The following is an 11,935-nucleotide window of genomic DNA, read 5'->3' as shown; positions in this document are numbered from 1 at the left end:
TAGATTTTATTTTCAATTTCGAGGAATAGCAAATATTGCTTTGCCTTAAAATTTTACTTTATTTATTTAATTTACAATATTTGTTAACTTATCCTTGTAGATAAATAAATTTATTCGTATACTAAAATAATATCTTTTCTACCAATATACCATTGGTTTGTCCCAACAAAATCCCCACAAAATTTATTAGTATGCAAAATAATATTTTATATACCAAAATTAATTTCTAATATCAAAACTTAATTTTGAAAGCATAAAAAAAAATCAAATGGCATAACAAAAGTTAAGAGGGAGTATCAAACCAAAATTTATGAGAGTACCGAAAAAAAAAATATGAGAAAGTAACAAAAATTATACAAGAATATCAAACCAAAATATATAAACAAATACCAAAAATCATGAGATTATACCAAAAATTATATAGAGATGCAAAATATATGAAGATTCAAAAACGAGAGAATTTTTTGAGGGAATACCGCTCCCGCCACTTATCTGGACCTTTGAACTTTCTTAAACCACGAGGGGGCCTCAGCCAGCCACAAATTCTCAGTTTTGATGGTATGTTCTGATCTGGTCAGCTCATTTCACTTGAAAGTTGAAACCATTAAAAATTCACAAGTAAAGAGAGTGAATGAAATTTTGAAATCTTACAACCACCATTCCAACTGCAAAAGTGTTGCAAATTTTCACCCTTTTAAAAATAAAAATAATAATACTCCATTAATTTGTTTCTCAAGATCAATGTACATAGAGTAACTCAAGGGATGATAACAAAAGCTTTATAAAATGAAATGAAATGTCATGTTAAAGATTACTTGGAAAATATTCTGTCTTGGGAGAAAACCAAAAATGCATCTATTTCTGTTCAGGGCTCCAGATTTTGTCTCTTTCATAATTATAATAATAAACCACCATCAAAGTTCATCTCTTAATAGTGACTTAAAACATTAAATATTCAGAATAAATGGATATTAACCAAACTTGATAAACCAAATTATCAGCTGAAGGCTTCACCTCTAGGTGAATGGATACTATATTATCACTAATTTGTGCACAAGTTCAATAAAAAAAAAACAAATGAAACCAGTAAAATACCAGCTCGACCTTATGTATTATGGCAAAATTAATAATCTGTGCATAAGTTGCATGTAATATCCCATGCAATGAACTAGTGGCTGACATGCACAAAGTCATGCACAGTCAACTTCAAACCTCAACAATTCTACTTTCAGGAGTTTTTTTTTTTTTTTTGGGGGGGCACAAGATAATCAAATACTACAATTTTTGGAAGGAATTATGAGTGTTCAATAGCAGGGCTTGACTTGGGGGTAATGAGGCTGCTTGAAATGATTGCATGCACATATGATAAGTGAAAGCCTTAGATTAAGCATGTTTTGGAGTGAAATGTGAATTCCTGGATTAGAAGGCCGACGAACAGCCACTAGGAAAATCCATTAACAACACTTACTTCAAGGTGGCCTTTTCACTATCCTTTAGCTATAACGTCAACTACAAAAATGCTACCCGAATCACACCATCCACCAAGTATATCCCTGTTAGAGCACTGCAGCAGAAATAGACAAAAAGACCAGTTAAATGACTTCTGTTCACTGAATGCAAGCATCAACACTTTAAATGAAAGCAGACCTAGGACAAAATATATTTAATCTTTTTTCTGATATTACATCCATGTTTAACATTTCTAAAGAAAGATATCTTGGTGGCTTGAAAAGGATGAAACGACATCACCAAAAGAACTACACAAATTATAGTAACTACTAATACCAACAAGGTTACCACATCTTAGAAGATGGGTAGTAATAAATAAAGAGAATATTATATTGATCTTGTTCCCAGTCACATACGGTCGTTGTTGTCACTCTCTACACAAGATTAGCCTTAGAAGGCTACCAAGACAAGAGTTTCATGACAGAATTTGACCTCGGCGCTGGCCAACCAAGACAAGTGACTCTCTCTGTGAGTGCCAGCATTAAGAAAGAACAGATATTTCAACCAGAATTTACTACGAACTCAATACCTTACTGAATCCCAGCCAATTTGAGTCTCCTCTAAATGAAAATACCTTACTGCTTTCTTGCCACTGCCCACAGAAAACCTGCAAAGCTTCCTTATTATCCAAAAGTCATACTGGATGGAACCTCAAAGTAAACTACTCAACATGATCGGATAACTACTATGCTAGCTATAGAAACTTACACAGCTATATATATATATATTACATATATGTAAAGGGACTCATGAAACTGAAGGTCAGACAGATAAGCACTCATTCTTCTAAGCTAGAATCCAACTACACATGGAAATAAAATTGCAAGTTGAAAAGCAGTCACCTCATAATCAACCCCTTGAACAAAGATGTAATCAGGGTCAAGAGACGAGAAAGCAAGTCCAGTAATCTGCAGTATCAACAAACAAAAAAAACACCCATATATGGCTATAATGTTAAATCCAAGATGATGAAATCACATGGAACCTCTCTAGAAAGAAAAAAGGCATTGGAACTTCACTAGTAAGTGTTCACTTCCATATGCTTGATGTCAAGTTGAGCACATAAGAATGTCTTTTGTTACCATATTTCCATCTCTAGGTTTGACAAACATTAATGACAAACCAGGAGGAAATTTAGTCAAACAACTAACCTCATATTTTGAACAGTGCACCCATCTTGAAATTGCTGACCATCTACATAGAAGAAGTAATATTAGTGCCGCATAATCTCATTGTGTCTCAAGGTGAAGAAACATTCCACAAAATTTTTATTAAACTACCATACACAAGCCAATCAACCCGTCATGGAAATCCATTAGGAGGACTATAAATTGGATTAAATATTTTGACTATATCCTTCTCTGTGATTTCATAAACATGATTAGCAGTAGGATAAAGTAATTGTCATATGAGTTCGTCATATAGGCAAAATTGGAAGCAGGACAAATGGATTTTATTTTTCACCAACCTTAATAGTCCATTATATATCAAAAATCATTTCATCTCTACTCCTTTACTAGAAGACAAATTCTAACATATAGCTCACACTTTAATGGGTTTGTTTATAACTTCATTACCAATTTACGGGATTCAAATCTGAAAAAAAAAATGCAAACAATATGTAGGAAATGGTAAAAATGAACCCATAATAGATAAAATCAGAATCACAGAAAATTGTCTGTGTATCTATTCATGTGACCTTCACAAGTTGGCTCTGTCAACACAAGTCAAGTCACCCTGGCCAGACTTAATCCAACTCCCTTCTCAGGGGTCTAATCTAATGCCATAGATCGCCCAAATTCAATCCTCCTCTATAAATGTGTATAAAAACATTATTTTATAAATTTAATTGATTATTCTCGCATAATCCTGTCTACTAGAGGCACCCTAAGGAAAAGTTAATATAATCATCCAGAAGTTCATAATAAACCAATCATCCGCTTGAATTGAGGGAAAACTAATTAGTGTGAGTTATTGTGCATTTACTTTTTAAAACTGACATATATAATGGTAACCAACCTGCGGGGATCATAGATAGTCACAGTTCGATCAGCACCACCCACTGCAATATTAACAGTTGAAGAACTGCAGACAGCATAAAAGATATCTCCAGCAGAACCACAAATACGATTTAGACAACCACCATTTTCTTTTATTCTCAAGTCCCATACAGACAACTACGTTAATACCAGAAAAAGAAGCAGAACCATAAGATTATTTAACACATTGAGAAACATAAAATATAATGCATTATTATATACCTGGCAGCCTTCAGTTACGGCTAATATAGAACTCTCATTCCCATGACCTAAATTCCGCATGAAGCTTAGCGAAGATGGATACCAAAGTCTGAAATGTATCAATAAATCAATATAAAAAGTCCATATAAAAAATTCCAGATGTCAATAACATTAAATATATTTTATTGTGTTCTTAGGAACTTGAATCTTCTACATTCTATAAACTGCAATGTTGTCAAGGGACGATCAGGTAGGCTGCAGAAGCAGATGTATGTTGGTTCTCCATGTTAGCTCAAGAAAGTAGATATGAGGTTTAAGCAAATAATGATTCACAAGTAGCTGTAAGAAAGTATGAGAGTAGGAAATTTACATGCCCACACAAAGCCTTTTCTATTTGACATGTTGACTGCACTCAAATTATATGCAGCCAGGTCCATAATTGAGAATCAAATAACCATGTCATAAAGCAGAAACTATTATTTGGATAGTTCCCTAGTGAGAATTTTAATGCAAAATTCTCGAGTCTCTCACGAAGGATGGACATAAGTATGACCTGGTACACATGTAAGAAGATAGATTGATAACACTCACGTACGCAAAGTCCGAAGATGGATATCCTGGTCATAAATATCAACACTTTTGCAGAAGCTTCGTGCCACAGCTGCCTGGATTAAGAAATTAGTGCAAAGTGAAGCCCTAATTTATGTTGGAAAGGATAAAATTCAATTTACCAAAAAAAAAAAAAATTATGGTAGAAATAGTTAAGTGCATTAAGTATTGACCCAGAAGATGTTTAGAAGTTGAAGTAACATGTCCGACATGTTAGAACATAGCATATATTTAAAGCTGAGTTTCCTTAATGTAATCTCACTTCTACTTATCATTGCTGCAAATGCAGAATTCAAAACCATAGTGGCTTTGACTAGGTATAAGAAACATTTAGCAACATCAAGTGTCCTTTAGATACTATGCGCTTAAGACATGAATAAAAATGGTATAGAAAAACCACATCCTATAGAAGAGACCAGAAACTCTAACAAACCATAAAGTGTATTATCCTATAGAATTTTATTAGTTTAATTTATACAATGGAAGATCACATACCATGGACCATTGAGTTGGACTGAAGCAAATCCCAGACCAACTACCTTCTCCAACACCAAAATCCCCAGGTAACACTGAATAAGTAATCTTGTCAGCATCTGAAAATTTCAACAGTAGACATTGATAAGACACCTTAATTACTTAAAAATGCAAAGTTGGCAAACAACATGATGCAGAGTCCACCAACAAAGAAAATAAGTTGCATTTAGTTGTTGCCGCAGAGATAGAGGCACTATTAATTGTTTGTTTACCCCCGTTTCCTCATTATTCTAAGGGGTTAACACAAAGAAGTTTGGATATTTTATATCAAACAGATTAATTTTTAAATGTTCTAGATACGCTTTTCCCCCCAGATTTCCAGCTCACTGTCTAAAACCACACAGCATATGAATCTAACATATCAACAAACAAAAGAGGGCGGCAGAAAAGTAATATACAAAGATGCATAGATAATGGAATTAACTAAAATTAGCAAGTTTTGAAAAAAACCAAGACCGCAGATCATCTACAGCATGGCAGCATAGTAGAAAGCAAAAAAAATTCTACTCGGGTTGGCTTTATTTGATGATGAACCAGAACTATCATTGTATGGAAGTCATGAAAAACACTTAAGAAAGCCTTAGGAGAAGGTATGGAACTCTTTTTGTCTCTTCTGAGATAGACATGCCTACCAAACAGAAAATTCCACATGCAAAAGAGCCAAAGAGTTAAACAAGAACATAAAAGCTCATAATTGCTTCTCAAAAAGAGAAGCACCACAGATTACTAGTGTTTCAAATATGAAGAATACACCAGAAACGTTTTCATCAAACCCACACTCAAACAACATGTGATATGAGTATGTACCTTTACCACTGGCATCCAGTTTAGAGACAATAAGATGACCATAAGCATCCACACTTGCCAATACTAAGTAACCAGTGCCTGTAGACATAACATTTTGAACAAGTGTAAAAATATCAATGTCACTTAACAGGGTTCCTTGAGGAAAATTTGTTGCAGCAAAATTGGAACATAATGTCAATCCAATCCAAAAACCTTAATAGGATTTTGTCCCTTATAAGAGAAAGATGATTTACCGTGAGAAGTAGTTAATAGCTAGAAGAGAACATACAAAAGAAGCAAGCAATATAGGAGCCAATGCTACTTGGTATTCTAAAGTCAGTAGCATTAACAAATTAAACCACTCCAATGCTACAAACAGCTAAAAGTACAGCTAGACAGAAGTAAAACTCATGCAGGTTTAATTATAACTTCAAACAAACCTATGCAAGTTAAAAGCCGATGTTAGACCTTGAAGCATTTTAAAGGGGAATAAATGTTCTTTCTTTCCTTGTGTTAATTTGCAAGAGGCACCTAAATGTCTAGCACCAAAAGATACCTCACTAGAACAAGATTTTGACAATTTGTTTGAATGTAAAAATGAACCCCAATATACTAATGAGATACAAGAGAAGAGAAGTATCCTGAGAACGAAAATGTATTAAAGATCAAATGCTTCTAATCAACCACACACAGGTCTACCATATCTCTATCTATCTCTCCCCATCCATGAATATAACGGAACTTGCTATCATATGTTATCATTTAGAGCAATAAGATAAAGAATAAGATAATGTCAATAAAAAGTATGAGTAAGAAATATCCCATCTTCTTCGAACTACAACCAACCATTAGCAATTTTATGCATAACATAAGCCATGGAAATGAATTCTGTTAGGATATGATCAATGGAAAGATACACTAATATCAATGCCAATGCCACTTACTTTCTATTTCAGTAAGTACAATACTTTGGATTTCTGAACGATGAGGGCACCGTTTAAGTAACAAAGATTCTATAACCTTCAAAATCACAGCTCAAAACAACATCAATACATAATAAATGAATAACAGAAGGGCAGGTTAATTTGGAGTCCATATTCTTCTTTAGGAGAAAATTTATGAATGGCGTGCTGTTAAAAGTCATAGAATGAGCACCTCTTTTGTCTCCGGAATAAGGAGGCCTTCTTTCCCTGTGCTAAGCCAAGAATCTTCCAGCGGAATCTATTTAAATTAATAATTACAAAAAAGCAAAGATAAAAAATAAAAAGCGGGAGTTGTAAGAACTCATTAAAACACCCAAACACATATAAAAAGTTTCGATCTATTTATACTTGAAGTCTGTAGATGTTGCATCCGGATGCAATGTAAACCCAGCAAGAGGAGGAATCCTCATTCACCTACGAAGAATTGGGAAAAAAAAACATTAAATAAATAAATAAAAAGTATGAATGATTTCATGTAAATGCGAGGAAGATATATATATACATACACACACACACACACACACATATGCATATAAGGAAAAAAAAAAAAAGACACACACACATGGAGGGCAAGGCGAGTTGACTGGAGGTTTCCAGGAGATGGGTTCTCTAGGAGTGTTGATGGCACCACCGCCTTTCTCAAACTCTTTGCTTCCAGGGTTGGCCCCATTTCTCTGTCTGAGTCGGGCGAGATATAGCAGTTAAAGCTATTGGTGGTTTGGCCAGTAGTTTGTGGAGATCGGAGAGGAAATGAAGGAATCTGTACACTGTCGCTTACACTGATATTTTTCCAAGGATTTAAGGTTCGGACATCAATACTTCAGTCAGAAAAACCTTTCTACCCTTTTTATTTCCCAAAATTGCCTTTACTCATTCTTCTTTTTTATCATTTAAAAAAAATTGTTAATTTGGATACTACGGTTAAAAAATTGGTCAAATCCCTCCCTTTTTTTATTTCTTTGTTCTTTAAATTTTTTTTCTTTCATTCATTATTTTTCTATTTCCTCCCTTGTAGGAACACTTGTCGCTACGCCATTGCTGCTTTTGTTAAACCACCACCGACGAGCATTGTCCTATCAATGAACAACGTTGGAGATGCTTCTTCTTTCTCCCTATTTTCTTTCTCCTTTTTCCTCCTTACCCACCACGATTGCTTCTCACCATTATTGTCATGATTATTTGATGTACAGATCTGAGCAAGAGATGTCACTTAAAAAATTTTAAAACTTTTCAGATTCAAAGACTTAATTTATTATTATTAGACTTAATTTCGAACTTTAAATTTTATTTTTGTGTTTTATTTTGAAATTGATACATATATACATCATTCAAATTTATTCTGTAACCTTAAATTTTAATTTTATTTATTCTTATTATCACAAAATTCATATATATAACTTAAAAATAATAATTTTAAATACTGTTCATCACATATTATTGAAAATATTCAATATTAATATTTTAATAAAAATATTTATTATTCACAGAAAATAATAATAAATATTTATTACAATTATAAATATATTAATAATAAATATTTTGTAATATAAAAGTTAAAATATGTTATAAGTCTACGTATTCTTCACAAATTTATAATTTAGTCTCTATACTTTTATTTCCAAGAATTTAGTCCTTTGCTTTTTAGATTTAAAAATCAAGTCTAATTGTTGACATTATTAATTTTTTTGTCAATATTGTTGATATCACATCTTTTAAATAAAAAATACTCACTTGGTAATCATGTAACTAAAAATGACATTGTAATTAACCTGAATTTAACAAAATATTTTTAATATATGCAAAAACAATGTAAAATATAAAATTATAGATATAAAATAAACTCAATTAAACAATTAAAAGATAAGAAAATCTAGAATGTATGTTTGTTTCCTTGAAAATAAATTTTATAAAATATTTTTAAAAATCTGTCAAATCCATAAAATATTAGCTTTTTCAAAAAGTAAGTTATTTTCTAAAAATCATCTTCTAAAAATTATTTTTAGTGAAAGAAACGGAGTTTTAATTTATTATTATTGGACTCAATTTCAAACTTTGCAATTTATTTTTGTGTTTTTTTTTCGAATTGATACATATATTCATCATTTGAGCTTATTATATAGTCTTAAAATTTAATTTTACTTATTCACATTAATTTATCACAAAATTCATATACACAACTTAAACAAATATTCTAAATCACAATTGGTCTTGATACATACTTCCAATATCTTAAGACACAATGTTCTATTACTTATATATAATTGACAACTTATAAATAATTGTTTTTTATAAATAAAATATTATAAAATTTAATAAATTATTTTTTAAAATTAAAATTACACTTACAATTATAATTATAATTATTACATTTAAGAAAATGATTCACTTATTCTAATATAAAACTTACTTTCATAACTTTTTTTATGAAACATTTACTTTTAACTTTTGTATTATAATAATAATAATAGTTAGGTTAAATGAACACATTTATTCAAATCAAATTTTCAATTTTCTTTGCTCAGTCCTACTTTATTCCAATGCATTGCTATTTATCCTTTACACGCATGGGTGGCCATTGCTCTTATTCCCTTTGTATCAGTATGCTCTTGGTTGACAAAATAACAAATAATACTATACTTGATTATTGTTTAGACTTTTAAGTGGTAGCTCCCAAAATGGGTTAGATTGTCCAATGAAAGCTCCCTAAGGTCCCAAAAGTTATATTTATTATCTTATTATCTTTTATTATTTATTATTTATTATTTATTAGTCTATTGTACTTGCTGTGTTTTACATTTTTTTCAAATCCCCAACTTAGAAACAAGATTAACATAAACATTTTTGTATGCATCAAATTTTAGTTCAGTTTTCATATGTTACTAACCTTATTATCTATGTGCAACAATTTTTCTTTAAATCAAGTGTAAATTACAGATATTAAAATCATTTTTAATTGAAAAACAACTTTGACAACGTTCGAGAAAACATGTAAAAAATTCATTACAACATTGGATGTTATTAAAAAAATAAGAGTTATTATTGATCTTTTTGATAACGTGCGATCGGCCACTTAATATAAATTACCTTTTAAAAAAGAAATTTTTTGAAGTTCTTTTAAAAAAATAAATTTTGGATCCACGTTAAAAAATCAGAATAAAACGAATTTGGGTTTGGGAGTCGACCACATATAAAAAAGGTATTAGCATCCTCACAACTCTCAATAATTAGTATTGTGTCTAATACGTGTTGTTTTCAAATTGGAAAAATTATACGTTAAGTTCAATATTTAAAAATGATCTCGTAAAAAGATAACATGAATATAAATTCATGGAATTGAACGAATTTAATTTTAGAACTAAATATTTTGTTAAATGTGACATTTTATTATAAAATAAAATTTATATTCACTCATATTTGAAAAGAGTATTTTAACGATATCGTATCTAATAATTTTGACGACATCCTCATTAATTTTCTAATGCAAAAGCAAAAAAACAAACAAATGAAATCATGGTTAAATGCACACATGTTGAACTACGTTTGAATCAACATTGTGAGATCAGGCTAGATTTTAATGGTTATGCACGCATGAATTATACAAACATGTATATGTATAGACTAAACTCAAAGTAAAGTGGGAAAGTAGCCACAAAATATATAAAAAAGATGATGAAATGAAAGCTGTAGCAACCTATGAGATTTGTATTCAGGGTTTTTGGGTAAATTAACTTTCTTCATATTATACTCTTGTTTGTTTACTCATTTAGTAAAAAGTCGAAGCCCTCATTTGTCCGTAGTTTTTTTCTCTTTGAGGATTTTTCTAGTAAAATATTTGTACTCATTTTTCTCTACTTTTATATTCTCGTTGTTTATGCGGGTGAATCTCTAAGATAACTAATTATAACATGACAACACTGTGAATTGCACGAGCAAATTATGACACATAGACCAACCAGGCATTGAAATTTCTCAAAGATATCAAACAACTAAGCTATGACCCTGCTAAAGTATATAAAAGATAAATGATTAACTCAAGGAATTTGTTTACCAATAAACTGATCACTTTGAGTTGCTCCCGATTCTCCTTCTAGAACTAAGCTACACAGACAGAAGGGTTCGTCTCCCTCACGTCATCAACGCTGGAAAGTCTAAGGCCATCTTGCTTTGCCATTCAAAGTCGACACAACCAGCGAATGAGCATATGTTCTTGTTCTTCTATATCTTAATGGTTCGGTTAAAGGGAATGACTTGTATCGAGTGCGGCAGCAAGTCTTCGGTTGGGAGGATGAGTATGGATTTGATGAATGGTGTTGTCAGTTGCAGGTATAAGGTGTGAGAGATGGCTAAAATAGTTCAACAAACCGCTGCTAAAATATTCGAGAACATTTTGATTGTTCAAAATGATTTGAGCTTTGAATAATCCAACTTTTGAGTAGCTTTTAACTTTAGAATGAGGATATAATCCTTAAAATATATGTGAAATTATTCACATAAGAATTTGATCAGACTTATTTGTAGTACATTCGACTCTCATCAGAGTCCTAGTCATGTTTCCAAGGGATGGTCTAACTTGAAAGCAGATGGCTTTCTTAAAGTTGTGCCCATCAATGTCAAATTAATTAGGAGATATGGTAACGGGGGAATATCACTTGAGGCTTTTTTATTACCACATAATTTTACAATATCAACTATGGACGATGGTGATGCGGTTATGGAATAGAATTATACTGTTTGAATTTTGATTAGCCATTCACTTTTAAAGGAAATAATGGTTAAAGGAAATTGATTCTGAACAAAGGTTTAAAGTCAATTTATCTGATCAAGAGCTAGCAAACTAGGGAACTGGTGTTAAACAGAAAAGAACAAAAGCAATTCAATATTGTATGATAATGGTAGCTAAATGAGGGCTCTGTTTCCTTTCATTTCTATTACATAATTCGTTGGTTTCTCATTCATAAATATCTTTTTGATCTTTGCCGATAATCAATTTTGAGTAAAACAGTACACTTCGAATAGCACCTCAAAGTCATCACTCAGCTTAATTTTCTTGAAAGAAGAAATAATCCCACATCGATGTTATATATAAAGAGTCCACTATTTAAATAATAGGTTAAGAGACTATTAATTCAATTGGTGTAGGCGATGTGAATAAAAAATTATATAACAACAATTTTAAGTCAAATAAAATTTTTTAAATAATTTAATTACCATTTATAACTTTAAATTATCAAAACATAAACTCATTCATAATTTAATAACTTTGAATATAATTGA

The 11,935-nt window shown here is 31.2% G+C and overlaps 1 protein-coding gene across 7 annotated transcripts; it reads right to left on the bottom strand.

The window, feature by feature from the left end:
• Nucleotides 1–307: 307 nt before the first annotated feature.
• On the bottom strand, nucleotides 308–7,921 carry LOC108480231 (uncharacterized). Of its 7 annotated transcripts, none has more exons than XM_053029676.1 (14): nucleotides 7,224–7,921; nucleotides 7,010–7,075; nucleotides 6,834–6,899; nucleotides 6,623–6,698; nucleotides 5,700–5,777; nucleotides 4,854–4,951; nucleotides 4,341–4,414; nucleotides 3,771–3,858; nucleotides 3,529–3,686; nucleotides 2,661–2,703; nucleotides 2,352–2,417; nucleotides 2,039–2,116; nucleotides 1,469–1,564; nucleotides 308–691 (listed from the first exon to the last, which is right to left on the bottom strand). In XM_053029676.1, the coding sequence occupies exons 1-13, from the start codon at nucleotides 7,329–7,331 to the stop codon at nucleotides 1,487–1,489; spliced, it is 1,077 nt and encodes a 358-aa protein (XP_052885636.1). In that variant the 5' UTR covers nucleotides 7,332–7,921; the 3' UTR covers nucleotides 308–691; nucleotides 1,469–1,486. The 7 variants fall into 7 exon arrangements, with proteins under 7 accessions (XP_052885636.1, XP_052885634.1, XP_052885638.1 ...); XM_053029674.1 differs by having other exon boundaries at nucleotides 308–665; XM_053029678.1 differs by having other exon boundaries at nucleotides 308–587.
• Between the last annotated feature and the right edge of the window lie 4,014 nt (nucleotides 7,922–11,935).

This window comes from Gossypium arboreum, chromosome 1 (genome assembly GCF_025698485.1).
Source record: "Gossypium arboreum isolate Shixiya-1 chromosome 1, ASM2569848v2, whole genome shotgun sequence".
In the NCBI taxonomy this organism is placed as follows: domain Eukaryota; kingdom Viridiplantae; phylum Streptophyta; class Magnoliopsida; order Malvales; family Malvaceae; genus Gossypium; species Gossypium arboreum.
Note: the sequence above shows the minus strand (reverse complement) of the source record. Positions and strands in the feature narration are given on the sequence as shown.

Coding starts and splice junctions, on each gene's coding strand:
- LOC108480231 (XM_053029676.1), bottom strand. CDS start 7,331: ATGGGGCCAACCCTGGAAGCAAAGAGTTTGAGAAAGGCGGTGGTGCCA. Junction 5,778..6,622: donor TGTACTTACTGAAATAGAAA/GTAAGTGGCATT, acceptor TTATGTCTACAG/GCACTGGTTACTTAGTATTG. Junction 2,418..2,660: donor TGCACTGTTCAAAATATGAG/GTTAGTTGTTTG, acceptor TTGATACTGCAG/ATTACTGGACTTGCTTTCTC.